This window comes from Charadrius vociferus, unplaced genomic scaffold (assembly GCF_000708025.1).
Source record: "Charadrius vociferus isolate BGI_N301 unplaced genomic scaffold, ASM70802v2 scaffold356, whole genome shotgun sequence".
NCBI classification, from domain to species: Eukaryota; Metazoa; Chordata; class Aves; order Charadriiformes; family Charadriidae; genus Charadrius; species Charadrius vociferus.
Window position 1 is genome coordinate 1,767,673 of NW_009648717.1, and position 27,293 is coordinate 1,794,965.

The 27,293-nt window shown below is 38.9% G+C and overlaps 1 protein-coding gene across 1 annotated transcript in view; it reads left to right on the forward strand.

The window, feature by feature from the left end:
* The window catches only part of TBC1D2B (TBC1 domain family, member 2B), a 30,649-nt gene extending 10,889 nt beyond the window's left edge, over positions 1-19,760 (forward strand). The window contains exons 3-12 of the mRNA XM_009886684.1: positions 4,159-4,316; positions 5,328-5,554; positions 7,925-8,317; positions 9,719-9,829; positions 11,214-11,407; positions 11,937-12,431; positions 14,266-14,383; positions 15,104-15,289; positions 16,665-16,786; positions 19,535-19,760. Of these exons, the coding sequence (XP_009884986.1) occupies positions 4,159-4,316; positions 5,328-5,554; positions 7,925-8,317; positions 9,719-9,829; positions 11,214-11,407; positions 11,937-12,431; positions 14,266-14,383; positions 15,104-15,289; positions 16,665-16,786; positions 19,535-19,730 (2,200 nt within the window). The 3' untranslated portion in view covers positions 19,731-19,760. The remainder of the gene's footprint in view (positions 1-4,158; positions 4,317-5,327; positions 5,555-7,924; positions 8,318-9,718; positions 9,830-11,213; positions 11,408-11,936; positions 12,432-14,265; positions 14,384-15,103; positions 15,290-16,664; positions 16,787-19,534) is intronic.
* Positions 19,761-27,293: the final 7,533 nt, after the last annotated feature.

Consider the following 27,293-nt stretch of genomic DNA (forward strand, 5'->3'; position numbering starts at 1 on the left):
CCCCCCCCCAATTGTAGGTGATATGCTTTGGTTAAGTCTAGCTAGAAGGGCAGTGTCAGGGGAAGCTGCTCAGTGTTGCCTGGTTGGTGTGTGTTAAGATTTCTTTGTACCTGCGCAGAGGGGCAACAGTGGAGTTGTGGGTTGGGAAACCCTTTTTGCTGGAGGGAAATGTTTGTGATGGCAGCAGCCCAGAAGACATTGTAGCACAGTATTCAAGTTTTGGCCTTTCTCTGTATAGCTGTGATCCTAATGGCTTGGAGTCGTTGCAGATCTAAGAAAATGTCACACTGTGAAACTCTTTCAGGCTGAATGCCACCCTCCTCCATTCCACTCTTTCTGGAGGTATTTGGCTGCAGTGGTTCATCTGTCTGAAAAAGTTCCTGGGGAAAAAACCCACTTATTGTATCTACTAACAGATTCTCTTTTTTTTGTTTGTTTTTTTTAATTCTGTGGGGGTTTTTTATATGTAGTGTGCTAGTGCCCCCATGTGCTCTAAATTTTAAAGCAGGCATCCCCTCCTGCAAGCTGATACCAGTGGGAAATGTCTTTGTCAGGACATCCTCTTCTGAGCTTTTGAAAAGTAGTTTTTGCGGAGGATTTACTGAGCTAGCAACTAAAATTTCAAGTGTGTGTGGTGTGGATAGTTGTGCACTACCTCTGGGCTTATAGTCTGTCATTGCGGTAAGAGTCTGACAACCTTGTCAGAAGCTATTTCGTTGTGTGGTAATATGCTAGAACCTCTGACAAATTTATTTACATTAGCATAGGCTTTGCAGTGATGTGTTAAAAGCTATGGGCTAGCATTACCTCTGCCTGTTTTGAGCTAGCAGGTCATGAGCACTTAAGTTCCTATATCTGGTAAGATAAATTTGCTCCAAGGCTTGAGTCTGTAGCAGTTTTCACAAGAAAGGTGAATTTTCTTCAGCATAGGTTTGGTTAAGGGCAAGTGGATTTTCCTTCTAGTGGCCATCGTCAGATGCTTCAGAGAGGGTTAGGGCACGTATAACCTTAATTTGGACTTATTTTGTGTAAGTATTAAAGATGATCATTATTACGTTTCCACTCCTCATGTCTTTTGTTCATTCAATCCTGCAATGAATGGTGCCCAATAAATAAGCAAAACTATTCAGTAATGGTGCAAGGGTCCTTCAGACAACAGCCTTTCACAGCTATGTTATGCAAAGACCATTTTGAATGGAAGTCGTGTGAAAAAGCATTACGTGGTCATGCAAGTCCTGTATTTTAATATATGCAACCTCATTTGTCACTTCTTGATTAACAAGTGATCTTCTTTTACCGGGCTGAACAGCATTCTTTGATTGTGTATCACAAGAAGTTGTATTCGACCTCTGTGGAATCAGGACAGGATTGTTAATATTTTCGTAACAGTGAAAGCTGGAAATCTTGAAAATTAAATCTTGGAACATTAATCTTGGAAAATTAAAATGACATAGTGTGACTGTAAAAGCTGGTGGCAAAAAAGCCCCTAGTAAAATGTTAGAAACTCTATCATAGCAACCGTATGCAAACAGCAGTACTGTCATGGTTGACTGTTTTCCTCCCTTCTCTGCGATTCTATGCAATTCTAGGCAGGGGTGGCATCTGATCACCTTTAGAATGTGTGTGCGCTATCCAATATCTTATTGGATTGTGACTAGTTTTAACCCCAATATTAGAGGATGGATCAAGGTGTTTCTAAAACTTCAGAAAGTTTTCTCTATATTGCTGGGAGCATGTGTTTGTTAAGAACCATATAGATGTCTTAATCAAAGACTTATGTCTATGATACGTTTGACAGAGAAGCTATTGCTAAAATAACTGCATTTGCATCCTAGATAGCAGTTGTGAAATAATAATTGGCAAAAAATGAAGAATATGTCTTGGAGTTAAGCTACATGTATATTTACAGTAACTAAAGTTGAAACATGCTTTTCCACTTTTAAAAATAAATTTTATTAGTTGGCATATATAGACATTTAGGCCTGAATTTTTTTCATCTTTAAGCTGTCAGCTACTTCTGTCTCTTATTTACGTGGAATGTAGAGTTGGAAACATATTGAATTATAGCAGCCTGAAGTTATATAATCATAAAATAAGACGTAAACCCGAAACACTTAAAAGTACAGAATCATTACATCCCATTGTCAGGTCTTGCATAGTGTGTCTAATTGTACTTATACTGTGCTTAGGAAAACAAATACTATTTTCTTAAATTCAGCTACCTACTTTTATCCTAATAGAAAGCAATGATGCAGTGCCCTCCACAATTCTATGCAAAAGCTTTGCAAAATTCAGCATCGACTGTGATTGTTCATGGGCCTAACAGCAGTTTTTTAAGAAGCTTTTCTGGATGTCATTTGACTTCCTGTTCTGCGTGATTTTTCAAGCATTAAAAGATGGTGTTCACACAAGCTTTAAATACTGAAGTTTACCAGATGTCCTGGTACTGGCATGGATGGGGTTAATTTCCCTCCGAGCCGGCAGGGGGCAGGTGTTCCACCCCAGGTGACCCCTGCCCGGGCTATAAGAGGCGCTAGCCCGTGGAGGAGGGCAGTTGCCACTTGGGGGTGGGCTGTGGCGGCGCAGGTCCGGTCGGTGCGAGGCGTGGCGGTACTGTACCCGCGTCTACGTGTCCCTTTATCGGTGTTATTGTTTTGTTTTCATCTTCCCTTTTGCTGTTCTGTTAAATTGCGCTATTTTAACCCACGAGTTTTGCTTTATTTCTGTCGTTTTTTCCCACGGCTGTGGGAGTGGAGCGAGCGGCAGCGTGGCTCTTTGTTGCTGGCTGAGGCCAAACCACGACACCAGAGCAGAACAGTCGGTTGTGGAGTTGCATGGAAAGAGATCAATCGCTATTCGGAGAATAGGTGTAGAGATGCCACGTGATGCTTATTTCCTAGGGCACTCAAAATTAATATGTCAGTTACCACCCAATTTGATCTATTTAATTTGAATGGAAGGTCTGAACAATGATATGAGGCTTCTTGCCCCCAACAGAAATTGTGATTCTTTCTGGAAGAAGATTAAACATATAGTGTAATTCAGTCTTTGTCAAGTTTGCAAATTGATTGTTGAAATAGTTTTATTAATAGCCTTTAGGATTGTTTTTAAATTGTACTTGATTATTAATCAGTTCAGCAGACTATAGGCATTTTGCACCGCATAATGATTTGCCTAGAGTTCACTTTGATCAGATGTTAAATCTCTTGTGAAGCTGTAAGACTGGGTTGGATCATCAAATGATCTTGAAGGAGTAATATGGATTACTTTCTGCTTAAGGTTTGAAGAGTAAGAAGAGAGAATGTGGCTGACTGAGTGCAAGCACCTTTGTGTGCCTCTATCCTACATGGACTGTGTAGAAAATGCCGAGATACTAAATATATTTTCAACTTTATACTTAAAATATTAAACTGATTCATATAGATTGATGTAGATCTCCTTCTGTAGTTGTACAAAGACTTTGTAAAGCAGGTACGAAGCTGCATTAACACTCATGGGCATAAGTGTGGACTTTAACATTTCTGTTTGGATGATGGTTGTGGGGGAAGCTGGGTAGGGTAATCTTATCCTGCTCGTGAAACGTAGTGTTCTTCTATAGAATTATCTGGCTGGAATTTAGAGGTTGTCTCTGTAATGTTTTTGCAGATAGTTGGCAACTTTCCACCTTAGGAAAGGAAAACTGCTTAGGAGTCTGTCGTCAGCGATTCAGCTACAGCAGGTCTCTTGGATGATCCCAAGTTTGACATTAATCCAGAATATGAAACTATAACACACATACGTTTTGACTGCATGCTGTTCTGCTTAATGCTTGGCAGTTATTCTAAAATTCTAAGCTACAATAACTGATCAGTAAAGAGATGCTGCTTCAGTCGGAATTTTGTGTTGTTTTGATTGCCCACTGCCAAAACAAGGACGAACAGAGGATGAAACTCGCTTTTAAAGCAAAATAATTCTTCTGTTCTTGAAACAGAGCACTGTTGATAGCAGGTGCTATTTAGTAGGGTATGCTTTGTTTTCTTTGAGCTTTTTTTTAGTGTTGGTTTTGTCTGTGTTTTAGCTTATTTTTAGTTCTGAGTGTTTCAACTGCAGTGGTTGTCTTTACAAAAAGAATGCAAAATGGAGAAATCTTTGTCACTTTTCCTGCTGTCTTTTTCACAGAAATTCAATGTCCTCTTTAAGAAAAGGAAATAATGAAAACCGCAAGAGCATATTTTATACCACCGAGGAGTGGGAATTGCTAGATCCAACCCCAAAAGACCTGGAGGACTCGATGGCCCTGGAAGAAAAGAGGAAACACCTGGGAGAAGGAAGTAAAGGTAGAAGTGGGAGGAAGGAAGGAGACTGTATGCCTTACCTTCTTTAGTATAGTGTACTCGTTATGTCTGTCTTCAGGTAATAAGTTGAAGCTTATCTTTTCTTCACAAACCACATCCAGAGCTCTCTAAATTCTTTTTAAAGAATTACTTCCTTGTGATATGTTGGGAGTCCCCTGCCATTCAGATACAATGGAATAAGTATGAACCCTTGTTATCCACTGTTTTAGGTCCCCGAGCGTGTTACCATCTCTAGTTTTGTCACATGAGCTGCAGAGTTACAGGACGAAGGGAAATGTTGAGGCTTTTGATTACTCAGTTGAATGTCACCCATTGAAGCAGAATTGCCTTTAAACTCTGAAGTGTGTATATACGTGTTATATTGGCTTGCTTCTGAAATGGGGAAAACAGTAGGGATGCATATGCAGTGGCAGTTCATCTGTGCATTGTAACCACTTCTCACATTTGACCAGTGCCTGGTATAACCTTGTGAAGACATTTTTATAGCTTCTTAAGAGCACTTTAGCTGACATCTAAGTGGTTCAATCTGTTAGAAAACATCCTTCTCTCTAAGAATACTCCTCTGGTTATATAAATGGAGGTGAAACCCTAGACTGAATGCCTCTTAAAAGAACAGTATGCTGTGATATTAGTGATGGTTTTGCTCTGATCGCTTCTGAGCTATTCGTTATTTGAAGCAAAGTTTACTTTGCCGTAGTTAGGGTACCTTTTATTTTCTGTGACGAGTTGTAAAGTTCTCTTAATGGCTTATTTCACAAGTATTAATTTACGAGCGAAATCTTTTCTCTGGGAGGGGAGAAGACTTTGAACTCTATACTTTTCCCACCAAATGAAGCGACTTGGAAAATAAGGCCTGTTTAACGCTATTGTATTGGGCTGTTTAAATGCTGCGTAGAGTCTAATTTTAATGGCCATATTTTTAAAGGGAAATCTGAATGCTTTGAAACGCCTTTTTACTAAGTGAACTGAACTAGAAGAAATTGTTTCATGCAGGACTGACTAGTTCAGCTTTTCCATTCGATTTTGGCCGCATTCCACACAAAACAAGGCGCCCGTTAAAAGACATGATTGGATCAAGCAAAAACCGGAACAGCAGTGACTCTTCTCCAACGGAGTGGTATTCTGGTAATGGCAACAAACTAGTCTCTGAACTGCAACTGAAGTATCAAAGCCAGCAAGAAGAGTTGGAAAAGCTAAAGAAAGATCTTTTGAGCCAAAAGGTAATTAAGCCTTCAGGCAAAGTGTGCAAAAGCCAATGCATTTGGTAGGTGATTGTGAGTTTACCCTTTATGCCCATCTATCGGCATTAAAAGCTGATTGGTTGTTATAAAATAATGGTGCTAAATGAACCTTTGTTTACAAAAAGTCTTGAAACAAGAAGGACCAAATTTTACATCTGTTGAAGATTAGGTCCCTGAACAAAGCTTTCATTTGCACGGTGTTCATTATCTTGATGAGTGTATCTTTCGTATTATCTGAAGCTAGCTCTCTCAGTGTCTGACGGGATCCTGGCAGATAATCACAGCTTCTTTTACCATTAGTACGTGGAATTCCTGAGGAAATTCTTCTTTCAAGCCCTTTTATAATTAGTTTGGGTTTTGCTGCTTTTAATTCTGGAGGAGAGGGTGAGGCAATGGGGGACTGATCTCTCTCTCTTTCTCTTCCCCTGCCACTTCTCTCCCTCTCCTTTTTTTTTTCTTTATTAACTGCATCATCACAAACAGCTTTGGAGGTGATAGGCCTAACCATAAATCCATGTATCCACTGCCCTCGTATAGTGTTCTTGCTTGTATGCCCTTATAACTCAATTATTAAATGAGATTTATTAAATACGCTGGTTGTATCTAAAAGAATTTCTCAAAATCAGTGGCTCATTCCAGGTGTATCTTATGATTTTCCAACCCTTTGTGAACTTCCAGATACATTATTGAACATTCAGGTTCTCAGGAATTCCATAAAACTAATTTCCTATTTCTGTCATTGTATTCTTAGTTAGTGTCAGAGAACTATTTAAAAAGAAATAAATAATAAAATCCCAGTTTTGTTGGTAAGTATTGCAAATGCTTCTAGGGTTAAACTTACCTTCTTACAGTTTCACAGTGTTAAACCGTTAATCAAACATGGGAAACAGCCAAGGTAATAATTCAGATTAGTGAGACTTGTAAGTGAACAGTCTGCTGTTATTGTTTTCTTAGTGTTTATTGTTATCTGGAATATCTTCCTGTGTGTGGGTTTTGGTGGGTTTTTTTTGTTTTGTGTTTGTTTGAGGGTTTTCATTGTTTGTTTTTTGGGGGGTTGGTTTGTTGGTTGGGGGGTTTTTTTTTTTTCAGTTTTTGTTTTCAGGTTGGTTTTTTACCTTTTTTTTTTTCAGTTTTTTTTACAGGTGTTTTTTTTACAGTTTTCAGGGTTTTTTGTTGTTTTTTTTTTCGTTTTTTTTTTTCTTTGGGTTTTTTTCGGGGTTTTTTTTTTGTTTCTTTCGGGGTTTTTTTTACAGGGTGTGTTTTTTTTTTGTTTGGTTTTTTTTTTTTACAGTTCTCTTTTGGAGAGCTTCAGGTAGTAGCTAACACAAACTATTCCTTTACAGTATTTATATTATAAATTTCACTTTGACTTACTTGCATGTAACAGCCTTCACCTCTTGAAGGTCATAGTAGGATCTCATTCCAGCAAGGAATCAAGTAGGGTTTTACTTTCAGTATAACTGCCTTAAAAATTAGCTTCTCTTGTGCATGTGTACCCATGATTCCCCAGGAAAAACCCATACATCTTTCATGGAAGTGAATAAATGTAATTGTCCAGGATCTGTGCAACCCCATGAGCAAGGAGACTTGTCCTTTTTTAGTGTGAGAGAATAGAAGGTGAAAATGGAAGAACTCGTAGAACTGTTGGGTGGATGTGGTTGGTTTTGTTGTTGGTTTGTTTTTTGTTTTTTTTTTTTTTAAAAGAAGTTCTAGTTCAGAGCCTTCGATGCTGTCTTCTTTGCAAAGACCACAGAAACTCCTTTTCTCCCTTGTGGCAAGTCAGTTAATTACTTGGGTGATTCTGTGGCAAGATTTTCTGAACAGCTGTCCAAAGACTTCCTTTTCAGCTAAGCAGTGTATTTTTTTCTCCTTTTACTTTCTCTGCATCTGTTAGGGAAGAGAGCAATTAGTTATCTTTGCCTTTTCCATTCTGTAATGTTCACCTCTTATTTTTTTTGGCTTAAGCCCTATTCCTATTTATCTGCTTACAACAGGGCTTCTTACAAGTAAGCCTTTTTTAGCTTCCAAGTAACTGCTGGGCCACAGCTGTCAACTGCTTTTCCCAAACCTGTTGTAGCCTTTCTAGCCAGGATCCTTAGCTCAGTGATGATATTTAATCCATCCATATAGGCCAGCCATTGTAAGGTGTTAGCCTGGTAGAAATCATGTCATGTAAGTGTTTCCCTTTTTCCTTAGAACACCACCATGAAGTCTTTTATAAGCTGATGGTTCAGATGCAAAACCCATTTCAAAGCTTTCTTTTGTTTGACGTTAGATGTCTAAGTCATAAAACTTAGAAACTTGAGACTTCACTACAATACTACTTTTTTTTTTTTTTAAAATTCTCAGGAACTCGTGCGACTTCTGCAGCAAACAGTCCGATCTTCCCAATATGATAAATATTTTGCAAGCCGTCTTTGTGAGGGGGTTCCCAAAGACAAACTAGAGCTGTTGCACCAAAAAGATGACCAGATTTTGGGTCTCAACAACCAGCTTGAAAAATTAAATCTGGAAAAAGATAGTCTCCAGCAGGAGGTAAAGAATCTGAAATGTAAAGTTGGAGAACTCAATGAGCGGCTGGGTATGTTGATGGAAACTATTCAAGCTAAAGACGAAGTGATCATGAAACTCTCTCGCCAACTCAGCGAATGTGAGGACAGTACATCCTCTCAGAGTGGAGCAGTAAATTCTTCAATCGCCAGCTGTACAAATAAGGAACTACAGGAACTGGACAGACTAAAAGTAAGAGCAATGTCTCTGTCTTGGCGGATAGGGGAATCTCTGCTCCCTATAAAAACTACTTTCTAGTCTGCTATGCTGTTTGAGCAGATCACTACAGCAGTTCTCCAAGATACTCATCAACTGAGGCTTTCTCTGCTTGGAATCTACACTTTGAACCATTATATGGCAATCTAAACAGGACTTTTATACTTTGAGCTGGTCTGTACATCTCTAGTACAGTGTCCCATACTTTCAGTAATTTAATCATTGGTGTGGAGGAGGAGTGATGTGAGAAGTAATCAGAGGAGCAGGAAAAAGTAAGGGTAAGAGGAACATATAAGCACGGAGGAAAACAACCAGAAAGCTTGCTGCTTTTTTTTTTTTAAATACCAAAAGTGAAGAAACAAAGAGCATGCGGAGTGGCAAGGCGGTGGTCCAAGGAGAAAACGGAGTAGTATAAGAACCTGTTTTACTAATGCTGCTCCAGATATTATCAATGCTTGTGTGTTGTTGGGGTTTTTTTGGGGTGGTGGTGTTTTTTTTTGGTTTGGTTTTTTGCTTTTTCTTCTAACCTCCCTCAGTGGTTGTGTCAGAAGTTCTTAATGGAGTTATTGAAGTTACCCACTTCACTTTACATGTGCTTTCTTGCCTTTGGATAAATGTTGTATTCCAAACTGATTAATATTCCAATGGAATTGGAATACAAGCAAGCCATTTAAAATATGTATAAATGTTCATAATTTCCTTTCCTAAATGTGAGCCTGGGAAGTTTTAGAAAATAAAATTGAAACTAGAAGTCTTGGCAGAAAGCAGACCAAAGCTTGTAGATGCTGCGGCATGTGGGAGTATTGTAATTGTTGGGAGGGTACCAACATTTCCTCATCCCACAGCCTCAGGTTTCAGAGGTAATATTTGTAGCCTGGAGCTGAGTGGATTAGGCAAGGAAGCTTATCGCTAAGGATTTATATTTTTGTATGCAGGCATACATCAAACTTGTACTGTAAACGAGGACTGGTGAGGGTAACCGAAACCCAAGGGGCATTTGCCCCCACTTCTTTCATTGCATGGTATGTGCTTCTGGCTGATGCGCAGCACCAGGACCTCTCTGGTGTGTTCAGCATGCACGTTTCTGTTCTCCTCCGTGGTACGTGGCCTGCAGGGCTGGGCTTGCCTTGTGACAGCGTGCAGCAACCAGCTGCCTTCTACCAGGAGCGTAGCACTGGAAGGGGTGCAAGTGAGGCACAGCACCGCCCTGTGCACCTCTGTGCTCATACTTGGCACGTGTGTTTGACTTAGGTGAAGACTAAAAATAGTATTTGATATGATACTGATATTTCTAATGATAAGTATACTTTCTCTGATAGGCATTTGCTCTTTGTAAAATATTTTATTAAAAATCTGGTTTGCTTTTTTTATCAACAGGACAATCTTCAGGGTTATAAGACCCAGAATAAATTTTTAAATAAGGAGATTTTGGAACTTTCTGCTCTACGAAGAAATGCAGAAGCAAGAGAGAGAGAATGGCAGGCAAAGGTCAGAATAACACCGCATGTTTTCGTTTTTGCAATGTCTAGAGCAGTTTTCAAAACTTATTTTGTAAATCTACTCAGGGAACCTAACTGTGCAACAGAAATGGAATGACTTAAATGTATTAAATGTGATAGCTTAAAAAAAAATGCCCCCCCTCGCCCCCAGTTGTTACAGACTAATCCTTCTGAATGGATTCTTGAAAGAAGTAATTGACTTCAAAATCATTTTAACCAGTGGAACTTTTTTGTAACTTATGAACACAGGCGTGTATATTTCTGAAAACATTGTTTCCTCAGAATTAAGGCTGTAATAATTTTCTTGAGCTATGCAAAAAAAAAAGGATGTGTAAGGATTTAGTATGTCACTGAGCAGAAATTTCACCTTCTGAGCTTGAAGGGTGACTACAGTATGGTGAATGTGCTTCTATATACATGAATTTGAGTGTAGAGAGTGTGATAGGACAAGGGGTAATGGTTTTGAACTCAAAAGAGGGTAGATTTAGACTAGATATAAGGAAGAAATTTTTTACAAGGTGGTGAAACGCTGGAACAGGTTGCCCAGAGAGGTGGTTGATGCCCCATCCCTGAAAACATTCAAGGTCAGGTTGGACGGGGCTCTGAGCAACCCGATCTAGTTGAAGATGTCCCTGCTCATTGCACAGGGGTTGGACTACATGACCTTTAAAGGCCCCTTCCAGCCCAAACTATTCTATGAGTCTGAGTTGCGGGTAAATAACGAAGACGTCCATCGCTTGGGGCTAGGAAAATACGCACTTATATGTAGCTAAGGCAAGATACCTGTAGGGTTTGCTTTTGGTTTTTTGGAAACCATGAACACAGCAGCTAGGTCTAAATGCTGTATTTTTGGAACAGAGGTGTGTGTTTACAATTCCTACACGCTATTGCCCAACTCGTATCTCTAAAATTCAATTTAAATTCTTTTTGCTTAAACATGCATAGACTAGAGCTGTTACTTTAAAAAGCACAAAATGGTTGAGTTGTCCTTCATACAATGTAATGATAATTAAAGCTTGCTCGAATTTTCCACATGTAAAAATACATGTGATAGGAAGTCTCTCCTCTATTATTCTGCCTTGAAAGACTCTCTGGAAAAAGCACGAGTATCTCAGGTTTCTTGCCCAAGTACTCTATATACAGAATTTTACAGGACTGTAATAAAATGCATATATAATTTTTATTTTCCACAGATAAGGGTTGCTTTATGTTTTCTGGTGCTACAAAAATGGGAAAGTTAAGCTGACTGTTCCTGACTTAGAGGTTTCTAAGCAACATAAACTAATAGAGTAATGTTGAACCAGATTTTAAAAGCAGCGTAGTACAAAATAAGTTTGTGAAGACTTATGATATTTATATATTGTTTTCTGCAGTATACTAGCTTGGAAGCCAAACTCTGTCAGATAGAAAGTAAATACTTGATCTTGCTTCAAGAAATGAAAACTCCTGTTTGTTCTGAGGAGCAGAGTCCTGCTCGTGAGGTCATCACACAGTTATTGGAAGATGCCTTGAAAGCAGAAACTAGTGAACAACCAGAACAAGCGTTTTTCAAACCACACCTGGTCAGGTAATTTGGTCCTATTAAGATAAATGTATGTGTATTTTGGTCAGTGGGCCTGGTTTTAACACTGGAAAACAGACAGTGGAGATATATGTGCAGAATTTGGGGGGTTTAATGTATTTCCCTTCATGAATAACAGTATCATCATGAAATCCTTTTCGCTAGATAAATACATTTATTGTTTTATTTGAGATACAGTATAAAACTTAGACTCGAGTGTTGCCATACAGCTGCTGAAGGGGAGCTACTGAAGAGATGGGTTCATTTGAACTTGACCATGTTCTTAAATAAATTGCTCAATCTGTGTAGTTATATATTGGCATATGGGCACAAGTTCTTTTATATATAGGATTATAAAAATAGTTCTTAAATAAAGGATATGCTTTAGACAGGTATTTCAATAGTAATTGCTAAAACTTGAAAACTATGGGGAGTGGCTTGAAGGGATATTTGAAGTAACTTTAGGATGGGAACTTGGGAGTTTCAGGGCTACTGAACGCATTTTTAAAAGCCTTTTCTTTCTCCTCCATTTCAGTGAATATGATATATATGGTTTTCAGACAGTCCCAGAGGATGATGATGAGGAGAAACTAGTAGCAAAATCACGAGCTTTGGACCTGAGATCGCTTTCTCTCAGTGAAAATCGAGAGATCTCCACAGGAGTGAAATGGGAAAACTATCTTGCAAGCACAATGAATAGAGAGATGATGCGCTGTGTAGAACTGAAGAATCTTATTCGGTCTGGAATTCCACATGAACATCGTTCCAAGATGTGGAAATGGTGTGTCAATCTCCACGTTAAAAAATTCAAGGACAGCACTGTTCCTGGGTACTTCCAAACCTTGCTTCAAAATGCTCTGGAAAAACAAAATCCTGCATCTAAACAAATTGAGTTGGATCTCCTGAGAACTTTGCCAAACAACAAACATTATTCGTCTCCAACATCCGAAGGGATCCAGAAGCTGCGAAATGTGCTACTGGCATTTTCATGGAGAAATCCTGATATAGGATATTGCCAAGGGCTCAACAGGTAAGATTTTTGCAAATCTTGCGTTATAATTGTGCGGTGAAACACTTAATGAGCCTTTCAAATCACATGCATAGCCACATACTTTTGGACAGCAGTTTGCCTTGTGGCTTGTATGTTTATAATTTATATTGTTTTAATAAACAAATAACTATCACTTCTTAAAACAAAAAATCAGGAGACTTTGGTCATGAAGCTTGTAAAATCAGCTTGGCAAAAGAACTGGAATTAACTCACATAAGAAACAGGCTGCTTAAATGTAGTTTTACATTGTCTTCATGTCAATTGTAGGGGATCTTTTTGCTTTTGTGTGCAAGAATTTTCTTAAGTTTTTTGCTGTCTTTAAACAAGCAGAAATAAATGCTTGAAAGCTTTTTGTACTCCTAAGGCCACAAATTTCAGCACTTCCCTCAGGTTGTCTTCAATCAGAATTGCAGTACTCAATTAAAGGAAGATTCTCATGTTACAAGGCTAAAAAAAATTTGAAGTCGTTGCAATTGGTGTTTGCCAAAATAGTTTTGGTACTTTGAGATCTGTAGTAAAGGAAGGTGTTATTTTAAGCAGGTATGTTGGTCTAACGCCCTGCCTCATCCCCATGATGCAATCCTATAGATGTCAATTTGTGCACTAATTTATGTACTAGAATAGGGTAAAAAACTTTTGAACTAGAGCAGTTTTGTCACGTGCAACTACACTGAAGAAGCAGAACAGAGGCAGTGAGTAATGTAGAAGTGGTAGTGAGGTGGTGGTGGTAGCAGTAGTAGAGGTTGTGAATAATGTAGTAATAAGTATTCTTTTTCTGAGTAGTCACTAGTGGTTACGTTCTGTAGGTAAATTGTACATTTTTAGTATTAATATTGTTGCTGGCATGTCACAAGACATGTCTGAAGAACACAGCTGTTGCAGTCTTGGAGCAACATGTCTCTGGTGACTAGAAGGTGTAAGAAATGCTTTTGCTAAATTGGAACCTTCTGTGCAGCATTATTTTCTCCTGGGATATTTTCGGGTTTATTTTTGTTTTTACTGTAAATAATTCTCCATTTGGGTGTACTTGCAGAGGTTAAAAGCAAATTGAATATTTATTCTTTGCTTTAGTCCTCTTAAGCTTTTGAAGTGTGAACAACTTATTAAGCTGTGTAACATCAGAAGCAGTTCATGTTGTTACAGCTCCTCTTGCATACAGAAATAAAACAACTTCACTTGGAGAAATATATTGGAGATAACGTTTCATATTCGAACAATTATGAGCACCCTGAAGTTATTCTGTGGTTTTTTTTTTCCTTCATGCAGTTTAAAATTTTTTTTTTTTCCCCTCTACTTAAAGAAATTCTTAGAATAAGTTTAGCCTTTGAAAATTTTTAAGGCTTTTGCCTCTCCTTAGAAGGCAATAGTAGATAAAGACAAAAGTGCTACTTCCATTTATCTCAATGGATATAAAGTAAACGTGCTAGAAAGGATTTTTCTAAATTGACAACAGTTTTGTGTGAAATGCAAGAACCATCTGTTCTTTCTCCTCTTCGATAAGGAAAGACAAAAGTCTGGCAATCAGAGTAGTATATTTAGGACTTGGAAGCTTCTAATTGTTTTGCCTTAGTTCCTAGAAAAATGGCTTCTAGCAAATCACTGTTTTCTTATTTAACTACCTAACAATGCTTGGTGTGGCTGAGAAGGCATCTCATTGTCCCATCCTAAACTTCATTAACAACTTTGCTGTTCAGTGCTCTCCTGTTAATACATACATATCTGCTGAACAGAAAGAAAGGCTTTATTGTAATTGTTCTTAATATATTTTGTGATGCTATAATAATCTTTTTCTCCAAATAAACCCTGTTTTCAGATTGGTAGCAATTGCACTTCTGTACTTGGAACAGGAAGATGCTTTTTGGTGTCTAGTAACAATAGTGGAAGTTTTCATGCCTCGTGACTATTATACTAAGACACTGCTAGGATCTCAGGTATGTGGTTCGCCAAAATAAAGCCTGGTCTTGTAAACTGCAGCCAGTCAAAAACTTTATTCTAAAACTGTCTGATAAGCCTTTTTGGGGGTGCATTGAGTTGACAGAGGTGAGTTCCAGGCACCAGTGCCCTTGTTTGGACAAGGACTCTTGAGTGTAATGCTGAAAGCTCAGCTTGGAGCGTAACTGCTTGGAGCTCCAGTCCTTAACCTCTCCTCTGATTATTAGCTTCACAACATTGACTGAACTGATTTATCACTTCTTTCTTCAAAATTGAGTGGTGGGGTGCGGGGGGGGCGGGGGTATGGGCTCTCTGGGAGAGTGGGAGTGAGAATGCGTTTTGCAGTACTGTGAGCAGTATACGCGATAGCGCTCCTGTGCTTCCAAGTGATGCTCTGGTACGTGCTGTCTCCTCCCTCCCAGCCTGTTCTCTGCTCCAGTGCTGCTGCACCAGTGCAGCACTTGTGACACAATATCTGTACATGAGGAGTCCTGTGAGACAGGGGGCAGGCTGAGAAGCAAAAGGTTGTGTCAGCAACAGCAGTGTGCATTGGGGTGGCCACGTATATTTTGGGTGGATTTAGCTTAGAAGTGTTAACTAGGCAGTCCTTGGTTTCCTGGTTAGCTCTTAAAAAACTTGCACTTACAGCAGCCCTAATTTGCACCATATGTATGTTGGAAAACAAAAGAGCAATAATGTCCTATTTGTCATCTCTGTAGGTTGATCAGCGAGTATTCAAGGATTTAATGAGCGAGAAGCTTCCGCGACTACATGCTCATTTTGAACAATACAAGGTTGACTATACTCTTATAACTTTCAACTGGTTTCTCGTGGTATTTGTGGACAGTGTGGTTAGCGACATCCTTTTTAAAATCTGGGACTCGTTCCTATATGAAGGACCAAAGGTGAGCTGAACGAGCTAAGTGTTTTCAGTTATTACCTGGTAACAAAGTACGGTGGTGTTATTGAGTGCAGGGTGGAGGAAGGTTGTTTCACAAGAATCCCATCAGTTAAAATCACTGGTAGGAAAAAAAGGGAGGAAATGTGCATAAATAACCAGTCAAAACTTTTTCCACTTTATCTGTGTTCTGCAACTTAAAAGCTTGAGTTACATGCAGGAATTCTAAATGCTAAGTGTTTTCTTTTCACCAGCCACCAATATTTAATTTTTTTTAACCTTTGAAAAATAAAGCTATAGGCAGTGCTGTTTACTCCTACATGCAACTGTCTGTCAGTTTTAAGTAATTATATCAAAATGAGAGCTACTCTTATAAAGAAGAAAGCTTAAGCGAAGGAGGCAGAAGTTAGAAGTATTGGAAAGATGTAAACATTAGTTGTAACCAAGCACTAATGTTTAACTTGTTTCTGCAGCAACTGTTTGTTTTATTTCTGCAGACTAAAAGTACAACTGACAAACAATGACTATCTGGGCTCCTATCTCATAAATTAAGGTGTGGGGATGAAAGAATTTCCATGTGTTTCATACTTGTGAAATTGCAGCGAAATAAAATCAGTGCAGGAGAAAAATCATTGGATTCAAACAGAATAGTAACACTAAAGCAGATGTTGTAGGCAACTGGAGAGAACAGGAGAGTTATAGAATAAGTAGACAAAAACTGTGCGTTAGCTTGATTTCTTGTTGGCTTCATCTGAGCATTCTAACATGCGGTGGTATTTTGGTTGTGTGTTCATTCAAAACAGTTTTAAGCATCACAGTGTTTTGTGAAGGCAGCCAGGTATAGACTAACAAAGTTCAGAACTTACTGAAGCCTTTTCGGAATGAAGAGAAATAATGCTTCTGCCAGTTCATGCCAAAGTTGATTGACAAACTGGTATCAGAAGTTCCTTCAGCATCAGTCTCCCAACATGCTGGGAAAATTCAAGGCATTGGAAAACAACCTGTTTAAAAAGCAAAACTTAATTTTAGCTCTGAAGTAACTTAACAAATGCATTCAGCAGGCCCAGCAGTCTTTGTTCTACAACTGAATCGGGAACTCAAAACTTCAAAGAATTGGTATGCTGTAAACCCAGTATTGTATTCTGGATAGAACTACAGCACGCCTTGTCTTGGTTACAGGCCACAACAGAAGCTTTTGTCAGCTTTTGGAAATGGGGGACGGGGCAAGGAGTGGCAGGGAAGGGAGATAGAGGGAGGTGTGATGAGAGAGCTCAAACGCAGCTTGTAGGAAGAATAACGCTTTTCCTTTGAGTGTATAATAGATAATGAGAATCAATGCATTCTATTCTTATAAAACCAAACATTATATGTATTTTTATCAGGTAATATTCCGATTTGCCCTGGCACTTTTTAAATACAAAGAAGAGGAAATCTTAAAACTGCAAGATTCAATGTCCATTTTCAAGTACCTTCGATATTTCACACGCACTATACTTGATGCCAGGTGGGTAACTCAGACTTGTGTGTAATTGAAAGACTTGCAGTGGAGCATGGAAGAAGGCTGATGTGTTTTTTTTCCCGCTTTGTTTTTATCTAGATCTTAATTTAGATATAAAGCAAACAGAGATGAAACTAATTAGTAAGATTTCTCATTAGTAGTTTTATCTAGCAGAGACAAAAGCACACGTGATAAATGCATAATTGTAAATTTTTAGGTATGACTGAGATTACTTTGCCAGGTTGGTCTTGTTTAGCAGTTGTATCATGGTAGCAACACTTAGGAATTTCAACCATAGGTGAAGTCTCACCCCGCATTGCGGTTACAACTTCTGTTGTAAAATGTTTTATGATAAATACAAACACATCCTGGCTCAAGTATTAAAAACATGAGCTGTGACTCACTAGGTTTAGATCTCTTTTGCATCATTAATGCATAGGCTAATGCCACATAACTCCAGCTGATTTTAAGATGTGCTATGAGGCAGCGAATAAATACAAATTAGATACTGGTCTGTTCTCAGTGCTTGCATAGGAATTGCAGTTTGTAAATTAGGGTGTAATGTTTTTCGGTTCCTAGTTTCAAGACTGTAGGGCAGTAGATTAATCTTAAAAATAAAAGTCATATTGGGATTAGTTTAATGGCTGAAAATGTTTTGCACAGATATTAAAACTCACAGATTTTGAATTTAGTACAAAATCATATGCTGCAATCTGAGATGTTTGTTTTTACCATAATAAATTCCATATGAATTTAGGCTTATACTTTGGCTCTTATGGCAAGAGTTATTTATTATTTTTACTTCTGATGTTTGTTTTAACTGTACAGACGTTAAAACTGAATAATCTCACTTTGTGCTTAAAAAGGATTGCTGGGACTGATGCAGGGAGAATGTTCTGCAACTGATTTTAAAGTCTTGACAACAGATGTTGCTTCATCTGCTGAAATCTCTCCAAAAACTCTTGAGGGGGAGTTGCATGGTGCTTTGTGTTTTAGCATTCCCCTTTTTGATTTGAAAAATGCTGGACAGTTGTTGTACTCAGCTGTTTGTGACCAAAATAAATGCTGACTCGGTTTCCAAATCTGGGAGTGATGAGAGCTATGTACTTGATTTTTGGGAAGAGGGTGCATATATTTTGAAAGGAAAACAATAAATAAAGCAGACTTGTGGATATCTCATAGTTGATAAATAGGCTATTTTATAGCTTATAATCAAATGTGTAATATGTGGTACCACTAGTGCCACAGCAGTAAGATTCCAAAAGAGGTGGTGGTGGTGGGGATTAAATCTTTTTGCTCTTACCTAATTTGAGCAAAATTTTGATATGTAATCAGAGCTGTAGATTTGGCTTTTCCTTCCTCTTCCACTTATGTAATGGAAATGATATCTTGGCTCTCCCATCTGAATTTTCTGGTGCTGAAATAGCCCGTTTTAAAGATTTCTAATATTGCTGGGAGACATCTCATTTTGATGTTAGCAAAATGAGTTAATCGGGTATTTTTGGCAGTTAGTGAGGTGAGTTCAGGTCGGGATGGAATTCAGTGCAGCAAAGATATTTACAATACAAATCTATCCTGTGCTGGTCTGTAAAATTCTGTTTTCTTAGGATTTTAAAAGTCTGAGTTGAAAATAGTGGTGTAGTGCCACCTAGGGGATATATATTCAAACCACCTGGTTTCTTATTCTACCATTTTAATACAAAATTTACAGCATCAAAATTTAAAAAATAAAAAATGTAGAATGATATCTTTTCTGATATGGACAAAAAGTCATCTTGTTACAGAGGAAAGATTCAGAAAGATTGTTTTTATAGTATTCATGGACGTCCTGAATGGGTTAGAAAATTATTTTCCACAGATTTTCTAAGTTGAAGCGCTGTCGTGGAGAAAAGTTTCTACAGACATGTGCATAATTATACTCTGGGTTATAGGATGTCATAGTTAGTTTTTTCTACAGATGAAAGCTGTGTTCCATAGCATGTTGTGTACAGGTAGAGAAGCTGTTGGAATACGTTCCGTTTATAAATAGCAGAAAATCATTCTTGTTCACTCCAAATTACAAACCCAGGGAGAGCTTAGCCTTAAATAAACTTTCCAAATAAATTTTCTTAATATTTGGGTTCATCTGATAATTAAACTAGAATAAGCTAAATTCCAGTTCCCCTTTTTCACTTAGTAAATAGTTGTCTTTTAGGTATGGATCAACAGTCACGATGTAGTTAACTCGGTCTTTGGACTGATTGGGCAGATCAGTTACTAGTTTTGCTGAGACTGAATGATAGCATGATGATGCAGCATGATCCTGGAAGAGCGATGGATGCTCTTGTGGTGCTTTGCTATGTGATCTGACGAGCTTGAGTTGACAGATCTCTCTGCTCCAGCCGGCAGAATGCCTGAGCTCTCTCACTGTGCCGGAAAGTTTGGCTTATACATGTTTTGTATTATCCTTGCCTGTATTTGTATCTTCTGTTGGGTGTTGTCAGGGCTGTAATCACTAGAGCATTATTGAGAGTTTGCAGGTGGCTTTGTGAACTTTTGAGCATTTGGTAACACTTTATTACTTGAAATAACTTTGAAACTGAGTGCTTTATAGAACTTTGGTGCAATATTGGTAACATCTGAGACCTGTCAGGTATGTGAAGGAGACCAGAGATAGCAGCCATGTACTAAATACTGATGTGGATGAAGTTAAAAATTGATTTAAAAAACCACAAAATATGAATGATTGTCTTCTAACATTGTGTATTCTTACAGGAAACTGACTGGTATTGCTTTTGGGGACCTGAATCCTTTTCCATTGCGTCAGATCAGGAACCGGAGGACCTATCACCTGGAGAAAGTGCGTCTCGAACTAACTGAACTAGAAGCCATTCGTGAGGATTTCCTGCGTGAACGAGACACTTGTGTAGAAAAAAGAGACCTTATTAGTGATGATGAGGAGGATAGTTGAAACTACTCAACATAAACTTTTCTTTGGGATTGTGACCAAAGTGAGTTAACCTCCAAAACACTTTATCAATCCTGTCAAACAGAATGTAAACTAGTTGCTTTTGGAAATATGCGGGACAGATTTCCAAACCCCAGCACTTTCAGAAATATTGCTTTGTACAGAGGCCAAACACTTCTGTTTACATTTATGTTTGTGGAACTGTATGTAGAGCACTTAATATCTGTCTCAGTTTAGTCGAACGGCTGAATTGCCAGTTGTTTTCCTGCAGTGCACTGTTAGTGCCTATATGTGAAACAGTAGTAGGAAAAGTCCTCGCTCTCTTTACTGCATTCATTGCCATTCTGCGTTTTTTGATGTAATCATGTTTTTTGTAGCACAGGTTCAATGTGGGAGGACATCATATTTTTTTGGTTTCAGGTTGGTTCAATAAATGGCTTTCATCTTGTTGTCCTTAGATAGACTAGCCATTCTTGAGGTCACAAACTAGAAGAGTGTGGAATGAAGCACAGGAAGAACTTTTACATTCCTTTGTCATTTCCTGAAGTGACATAAAAGGAATCGCCAAACAGAACACTTGAATATATGTACTTAAAGTAAAGGTAAAATAAGTACCTATTTGTCATTAAATGTTCAGCGTATACTGAAACAGTAATATCAAACATCATTTATGCTTTTCTGGGCAGCTGTGTTGATAGAGTCTCGTTAATGCGAAGGGGTTTATAGATCAAATTCTGTTTAGTCAATTTTATTGCTATTCACTGTTTTTGATTGCAATGTCTCAAAAAAGCCACAACCAAAAACCAGATATTATGGAAGAAGAATGGAAGCTTGCCACAGGGGTACCATGTTTTAATACCTAATTAGTTGTGTATGTTGAAGGCTTTTTTTGGTACTAATTTTAATGCTTCTTCCTATTTAGGGCTTAAAATAAGATGAAGTCTTGATCTTTAAGAAGAAACATACCATTCTTTTTGCATGAATGTATAACTCATACAGTAGAGGTAGCGATAGTATTCCTAAACCAAATATTTATCAATCAATCAAAGGAGCCTAAAGGTCACAGCACGCACACAGAAATTCAAGATCCTCTTCCAGCAGAAAAATGCAATATTCTCTTGGTGTGCATAGCTTTGCGGTGAATGTTGCGTGAACATCCTACAAGACAGCTGCGAGGAAACATGGGATGTTAGCTGTAGTGTTTCTGACTATGGAAGTGTGACTGGAGGCCATTCTTTCTCATTTGATGACTAGCAATACTCATAAACGGTTCTGAGGATGAGGAGGACTTCCTTTTTTCTGGCTATTCTCCGGACTTTCACAGTGTTCTTTCTTGAGCTGTTGGATTTTCAGAATGTTGGATTGACTTAAATGTTGTGTCTGGATGCGTCATGATAAAAGTAGCGTTCATGTACTAGGCAGCAAATCTCTCAGCTCTGGGAAGTGGTTAGTTGGCAAAAAAACTGGTGGTCGGGAGTGGTCAAGTGCATCAAACTTCTACTTTGTACACTTTCTGCCGGTTTTCTGAGAACAAGTAGGACCTCTGTCAGGTATACTCATGTAATTGTTTTAGAATACTTAAGTGTGTACAGGGAGAAATCCTGCTTCTGTTTCACAGCACTTTTTTTTTTTTTAACGTATTTGTAGCCTTCTCTAAGTGTATTATCAGTCAATTTATCTGGAAGGGAAATATTTAATCAGTGGTGAACGTTGTAACTTACAGGACTACTTTTGATAGAAAATGTATGCTTCTTATACGACATATAATTTTTAATTAGTCAACAAATCCTTGCCAATGAGGGACACGTGGTATGATCATTGTGGTTTGTATGTCATTTGTCTTCTAAAATGTCCCCTACTTTGTCTGTTGTAAGCAGTAGTTTGGGTTTTGTTATTCCCTAGTTACTCTTGGTTATGTACTTGAGTTTATTAGGCAGGTTTTTCATATTATTGCATGTACTGTATTCTTTTTTTTTTTACTTACAATCAGTGTTTGAGTATAAAAATGGGACCAGGTTTTCTAATTTTCTGGTTATGCTGTCTTGGTTTAGAAGGAGCTGGTCTCTAAATCAGTCTGTAATACCTGCGCTTTTTTTGTGCTAATCTTGTTTTCAAGTGTTAAATGAAATCTTTCTAAGCCGAAGATCTTCCTTCCAGTGACAACAGGTGAAATCTTAAGGTGAAGAATTTAGAAGTATGTTTCTACCCTGTTCCTACAAGTCTGTTATTCCTGGGTGTTGAGTCTTCACTATGAACTAGTCCTATGACTTTAGGAGATGTTTTCAGACTGAGTTCATTGAAGTCTTCCAGTTGTGAAGATAAAACTAACTTTAGGGCACCTGTTCAGGAAGTTCTCTAGCTGACAAAACCTGACCTGCAATGTTACAGGACCATTTCTTTTTCACAGTTGTGCTTATGGTTAAGTGTGTGTGTGTGTGTGTTGCTGTGGTTCATTATGTAAGTTGTTACCCAATTGTATGGTAAAACTAAGTAGCTCTGTTTCTTATGCCACTATGTGAATCTAATACATGAATGTTAGGAAGCATATGGAAATCGTGCTGTCTCTGGGTCTTTTGGTAGCTTGCTAATATGGAATGAGTTGATGCTGTTATACACAAGTTCCCAGCAAGCTGTTGGCTTCATTTTGTTGAGCATTGTTACTGATGCCTTAGTGGAAAAAAAGTTGCAGAGGCATCTAACCTCTGACCACTAGAGGCCTACATAGAACAAAAATGAGATGCATATAGTGGGAAGCGATGTCAGGGGACGCTTGCCTTGTTGCTGCAAATGTCTTTGGGTGACTATTAGTTTTCTAGTGGTGCTTTATCTGATAATTTTGAAGAGTAGTACCTAGTTAGGGACATGCAAGATATGCAGGCAGTATGAAACCCGATGAAAGCAAGTAAAACCACAGTGTGACTCAGTGGCTGGCAAAACCTGAACTGCGTAGATGCCAAGTGTTTGTATTTAGGGGTAAGCTTCCGAAACAGTGTATGAGGATTTAACATTCATGCCAGACACTTAGTAGGAAATTAACCTGTTAATGCAAAAAAAGAAGACCACTTTTTTAAACTTCAAGGTCATGCATATATGTGCGAAGAGTTCCTTATGCATGGTTCCCAGTGTATGTGATGTAAAACAAACCACTAAGTTTCATTTTGCGAAATATTCCTTCATCTTCAGACATGTATGCATAGCTTCCCAGTGAAACTTCTAGTTATTGGTTTAAAACATTCTGTTGTCTTCTGTTAAATAGGTAAAAAATTGGTGCACTACACTTCTAGCTATGAAAACTGCACAGTATTTCAGCTTTACCTGTACATGTGTACAGGTAGTGTTATCATCCAGTGTTATCAGATTGTTTGGTGGGATTTTTTTAACCAGCTATGTAATCAATAAAAAGGATTTTTTGTTGTCCTTTCAATGTCTTCTCTGAGAGATTCTCCCCTTCCCCTCAGTCTTTGTAAACATGGTAAGATATTTCAGCAGAAAGGGAAAGATTTTTTTCTCCTTTAAGACATCAGGAATGAATGAACGATCTGAAATTTGACAGAGTTGTATGTTCAGTTATGCTTAACTGAGAAATGCAATATTAAGCAATTTCATGAAATTGTGTAGCTGTTTAAGTGAATGTTCCCTGAAGTGCCATGTTAGAAATCAGCAATATGCGGTACAAGAAATTTGAATCACAAAACATAAATGATGTTATTTTCATAAAGATTGATGTAAAGAAAAAATAAATTGTTTATTACTTTACAGCTTGCTCTGCTTTTTTTTTTTTTCCATAACAGATGGAAATAACTGCAGGTGCCATCAGAACAAAACAGTAGTAAAGGTGGTGTTTTTGTCTGATAATGTGATTTGAGACAGCCTCTCTAGAGGAACATATATGCAAATTTGGCTTTGAAGCATGAAGATGTGAACTCTAGACATGTGGCATGCAGGTGATGCTGATTGGGTAAACTTGTGATTAGTGTCCTTAGTTTCTTGGGAGAGAAGGGAAGGGGAGATTAAACTTGCATGAATGTTCACAGGGAACAGGGTTCCTAAGAAACATGTATTTGTATGATATCTCCTGACGCCAAAAGCCTCTTCAGTAGTCTTGGGCACTGGTGTTCTGCTAAAGCCTTGGGTAGCCAAGTGCGGGATTTCAGCTGCTTTGAAAATTGAACAACGTACTGAATTAATTTAGAAATGTAGCGTCAATGATACGATAGCCTTTCGGATAAGATTTTTGCATTTTGGAGATACCTTGAATTCCCTTAAAGAGGCTATCAAGTACCTCAGCTACTTCAGATGTAAAACTTAACAGCTAAACGTTTGTGAAGGAGGAAAAACAAGTTGGGAGATTGCTTTATTGGCACAGTTGGAAATATGTTCAAAGGGGTTGCAAAACAGGACAGAGAGCAGCAATTGAGGCAGAACATGACTATGGCCTAAGGACCTCCTGTCCTGTATACTGAAAATTTAAGTCAAAGGAATAAACAGAAAATTCTGGGAAGAGAGTGCATAGGGAGCAATGTCCTCACTTGGACACTTGGCATATTTAGCTTGAGTAGGTTGTGTTGCCCGAGCAGCTGCTGGGGCCTGTTAAAGAACAGCTGAGGTTCCCGTTCCCTCCTCGGGACTGAGCTTGAGACATCTGTTGTCAGTGGGATCGCAACAGGGATGTGTGTGTGGCTGATGCATGTTGCTAAATACCTTTTTCCTAAGAAACGCATTAACTGAGAAAGGATAAACACAGCTCGCCTGCTCTGAACTGAGACCAAATACCTGCAGAGTCTCACTCTGTTCTGGTGCCTCAGAGGTGCAGAGAACACACTGAAGTCTGCTGGTATTACAATATATCAGGTGTTTATTCTGTGGGATTTTCAGAAGTGCTAAACATAGCTTCCTTATCTGCAGCTCCTTGACCTCACTGGAAGCAGAATCCATGTAGTGCTGAAGCTTTAAGAATTCCCACACATGAAGTATGTTCACTCAGATAGTGCAAAGGAAGGGCGTGCTCTGCCTTGGAAGTTTCCCCCTGGAAAAGAAGGTAAAAGGTTCAAACACAAGGAAGTTAGTAGAGTGCTATTTTCCTCATGATACTATGCTGCAGAAGCTGTGCTTCTCTACAGTTATACCCCTCTCCAATGCTAGCGTTTAGGAGGATTAGACTAGAAAGCAAACCTCAGGACTGAAATATCACTGAATGTGTTATTAAAAAAAAAACAAAAACAAACAACAAATAGTTATTAAAAAAGAAAACTATTCTCTACCCTAAATTAGTCTGGGGTGTTGTAAAGAGAAGTCAAGTAATTAAAACATTCAACAATAGAATATATCTGGGAAATTAAGATGACTTTTGGCCTTAATTAAGATGACTTTTGCTTTAATATACTCCTGGCCTTGAGTGACTGCATCCTGCCTATGTGTTTCAAACAAGGTGTTCCTTTTGTGTGTACAAAACAGTTACATTTTTGCAGTGAGTTGCCTCTAAGACGTCAGGTTTGAGCTGATGAACTGGCTCAGTGATGTCTTCAGGCATTGTGATTGATGATTAAACTGTGAAGTAAGCTATTTACCTCTTTATAAATGCAGGTGGTATTTAAGCCTGGGACTCCCCTGTCGGAACATATGGTATGGGCTTCCTCCTTTACCACTCCCTAAAGGAGACTGATAAATGCGTGGCTAGCAGACGCTGCTGTGTTTGCTTGTGCTGCCCGCTTCAAACGCGACTCACCTTTGAGTTTTCCTTCCCATTCTTATCCCATATACACCTAAAGGTTTTTGCCGATTGCCAAAGTTACAAAGACATCTGAGTTAGTGTCTTAAAGGTGAACAACTGAAGAACTATGTAAGAGCAATTTCTTATTATTCAGAACCTGTATTTTGGCTCGCAAACCCTGTGGACGTGGCATCGGGGATGAGATTCAATCTACCCTTGATCTTCTTGGAGACCTTGCAGGGCTGGCCAGCAGATCGGGGTTATTCAGGGCCTAGGGAGAGCTTGTCCTGATTTGAAAAGCGGTTGTGGCCTCTCAGGGCAAACCATGCTGTTCTCTCCCCTTCCTTGCAGCTAGGAGCAAGCGGAAGAGGTGGCCTTGCTTGCGTGCCCTTTCCTCCAAGAATTTTGTAGGAGGATTGCTGTGACTTTCACGTGATCATATCACGTTGTAGACCTAAAGGTAAGGAATGGAACATCTTTATTTCCCTTTCAAAGGGTTCTGAATTCTTCCACTGCCCTTTGAAACCTTTACTATTGCTCCCGTTCCCTGTCCTCCGCCCTGTGTAATATCAGATGCAGCCACTTTCCTTTTGGAATTGGGAGAGCAGGGTGGAACTCCCGGGCTGTGAACACAGCTCCCAGAGCAGGCGAGCCGGGGCACAGTTCAGTCCTCTTAACTTGGAACAGGTCTGAAGCCAAGTTTCTTCTTAACTGTTACAATAAAAAGCACTGCCTTTAGGCACCTGCCCAGTATAAAATTATTTTTTAATTTATCTATCTTTGCAACTTATTGCAATGGAAACAGCCTGCTGATTTATGTATGATAATTTGCCATAGCTTTGTGTTATCTTAACCACATACAGAATTGAAAGTGAAGGCAGTCTGGCATTTATATTTGATTTTGAAGGTGTGGACGATATACCGCATGATTCCTCATTGACAAATGTTGGATATTAACTTGCCCAGAAGAATTTTAAGGAGACCAAACAGTATTTATTGCAATTACAGTCTACCAAATAAAGGGGGAGAAAATCTAGTTTTACAGGTTTTGGGAATGTCTTTAGGATAGGAGAGTAAACAGATGAAGGACGTTGTTGGTAGCCAACATTTGGTCTAAGACAACTTGGAGAACAGTATGGCAAATGTTTGTGATAGTAGTGCATAGTAATGCATTTTGAGATCCACAGTGAGGACTGGAAACCTGTGCCCTTCTTTCTGTCACAGTGGCTTCTTGAAACAACAGGCAATTTCACAGGGTAATGTTGAGTTTCAGACCACAGAATAAACGATATGGGCTTGTATGGAATATAGAACAAGGCTTCTGCAAGTGAAGTGCAAGTGCCTTTCTAATGAATTCACCTCCTCAGCCTTATTTCCTTGGTGTTGTTTTTGTATATCCTGAATCTCCTAAAGCAGCAGAAATCAGGTCCTACCCTGAGATATTCCCTGCGCTGGTCTGGGAGCCTTTGTAGGGACCCCTGTACGCCTCAGGCGTGGGGCTGCGCGGCTGCCGCTGCTGCAGTGGTGCCAGGCGCGGGGCGGTTTGCCCTGTGGGCTGCCCGCAGGCGGCACGTTTGTGTCAAAACGGTACTGTTGACGCCAGGTCAGGCAGCCATTACCTTTGACTTGATTAAACTTTTCTGTTCTTGCAGAGTGACTCGGCTTGACCCCTGACAAAACGGAGCACAACTGGATAAACAAGTGAGCACAGTCTTTGTTTTTAAGATGTGGGGCCTTTTGATTTCTGGACTAAATAAGGAGTTTGTATTGTTGTATGGGATTGCTGCTGAAAACTGGGACAGCGCGAGCTCTCTTGCTAAACTTCGGTGAGCTGCTACCCGGACGGAGGAGGACGG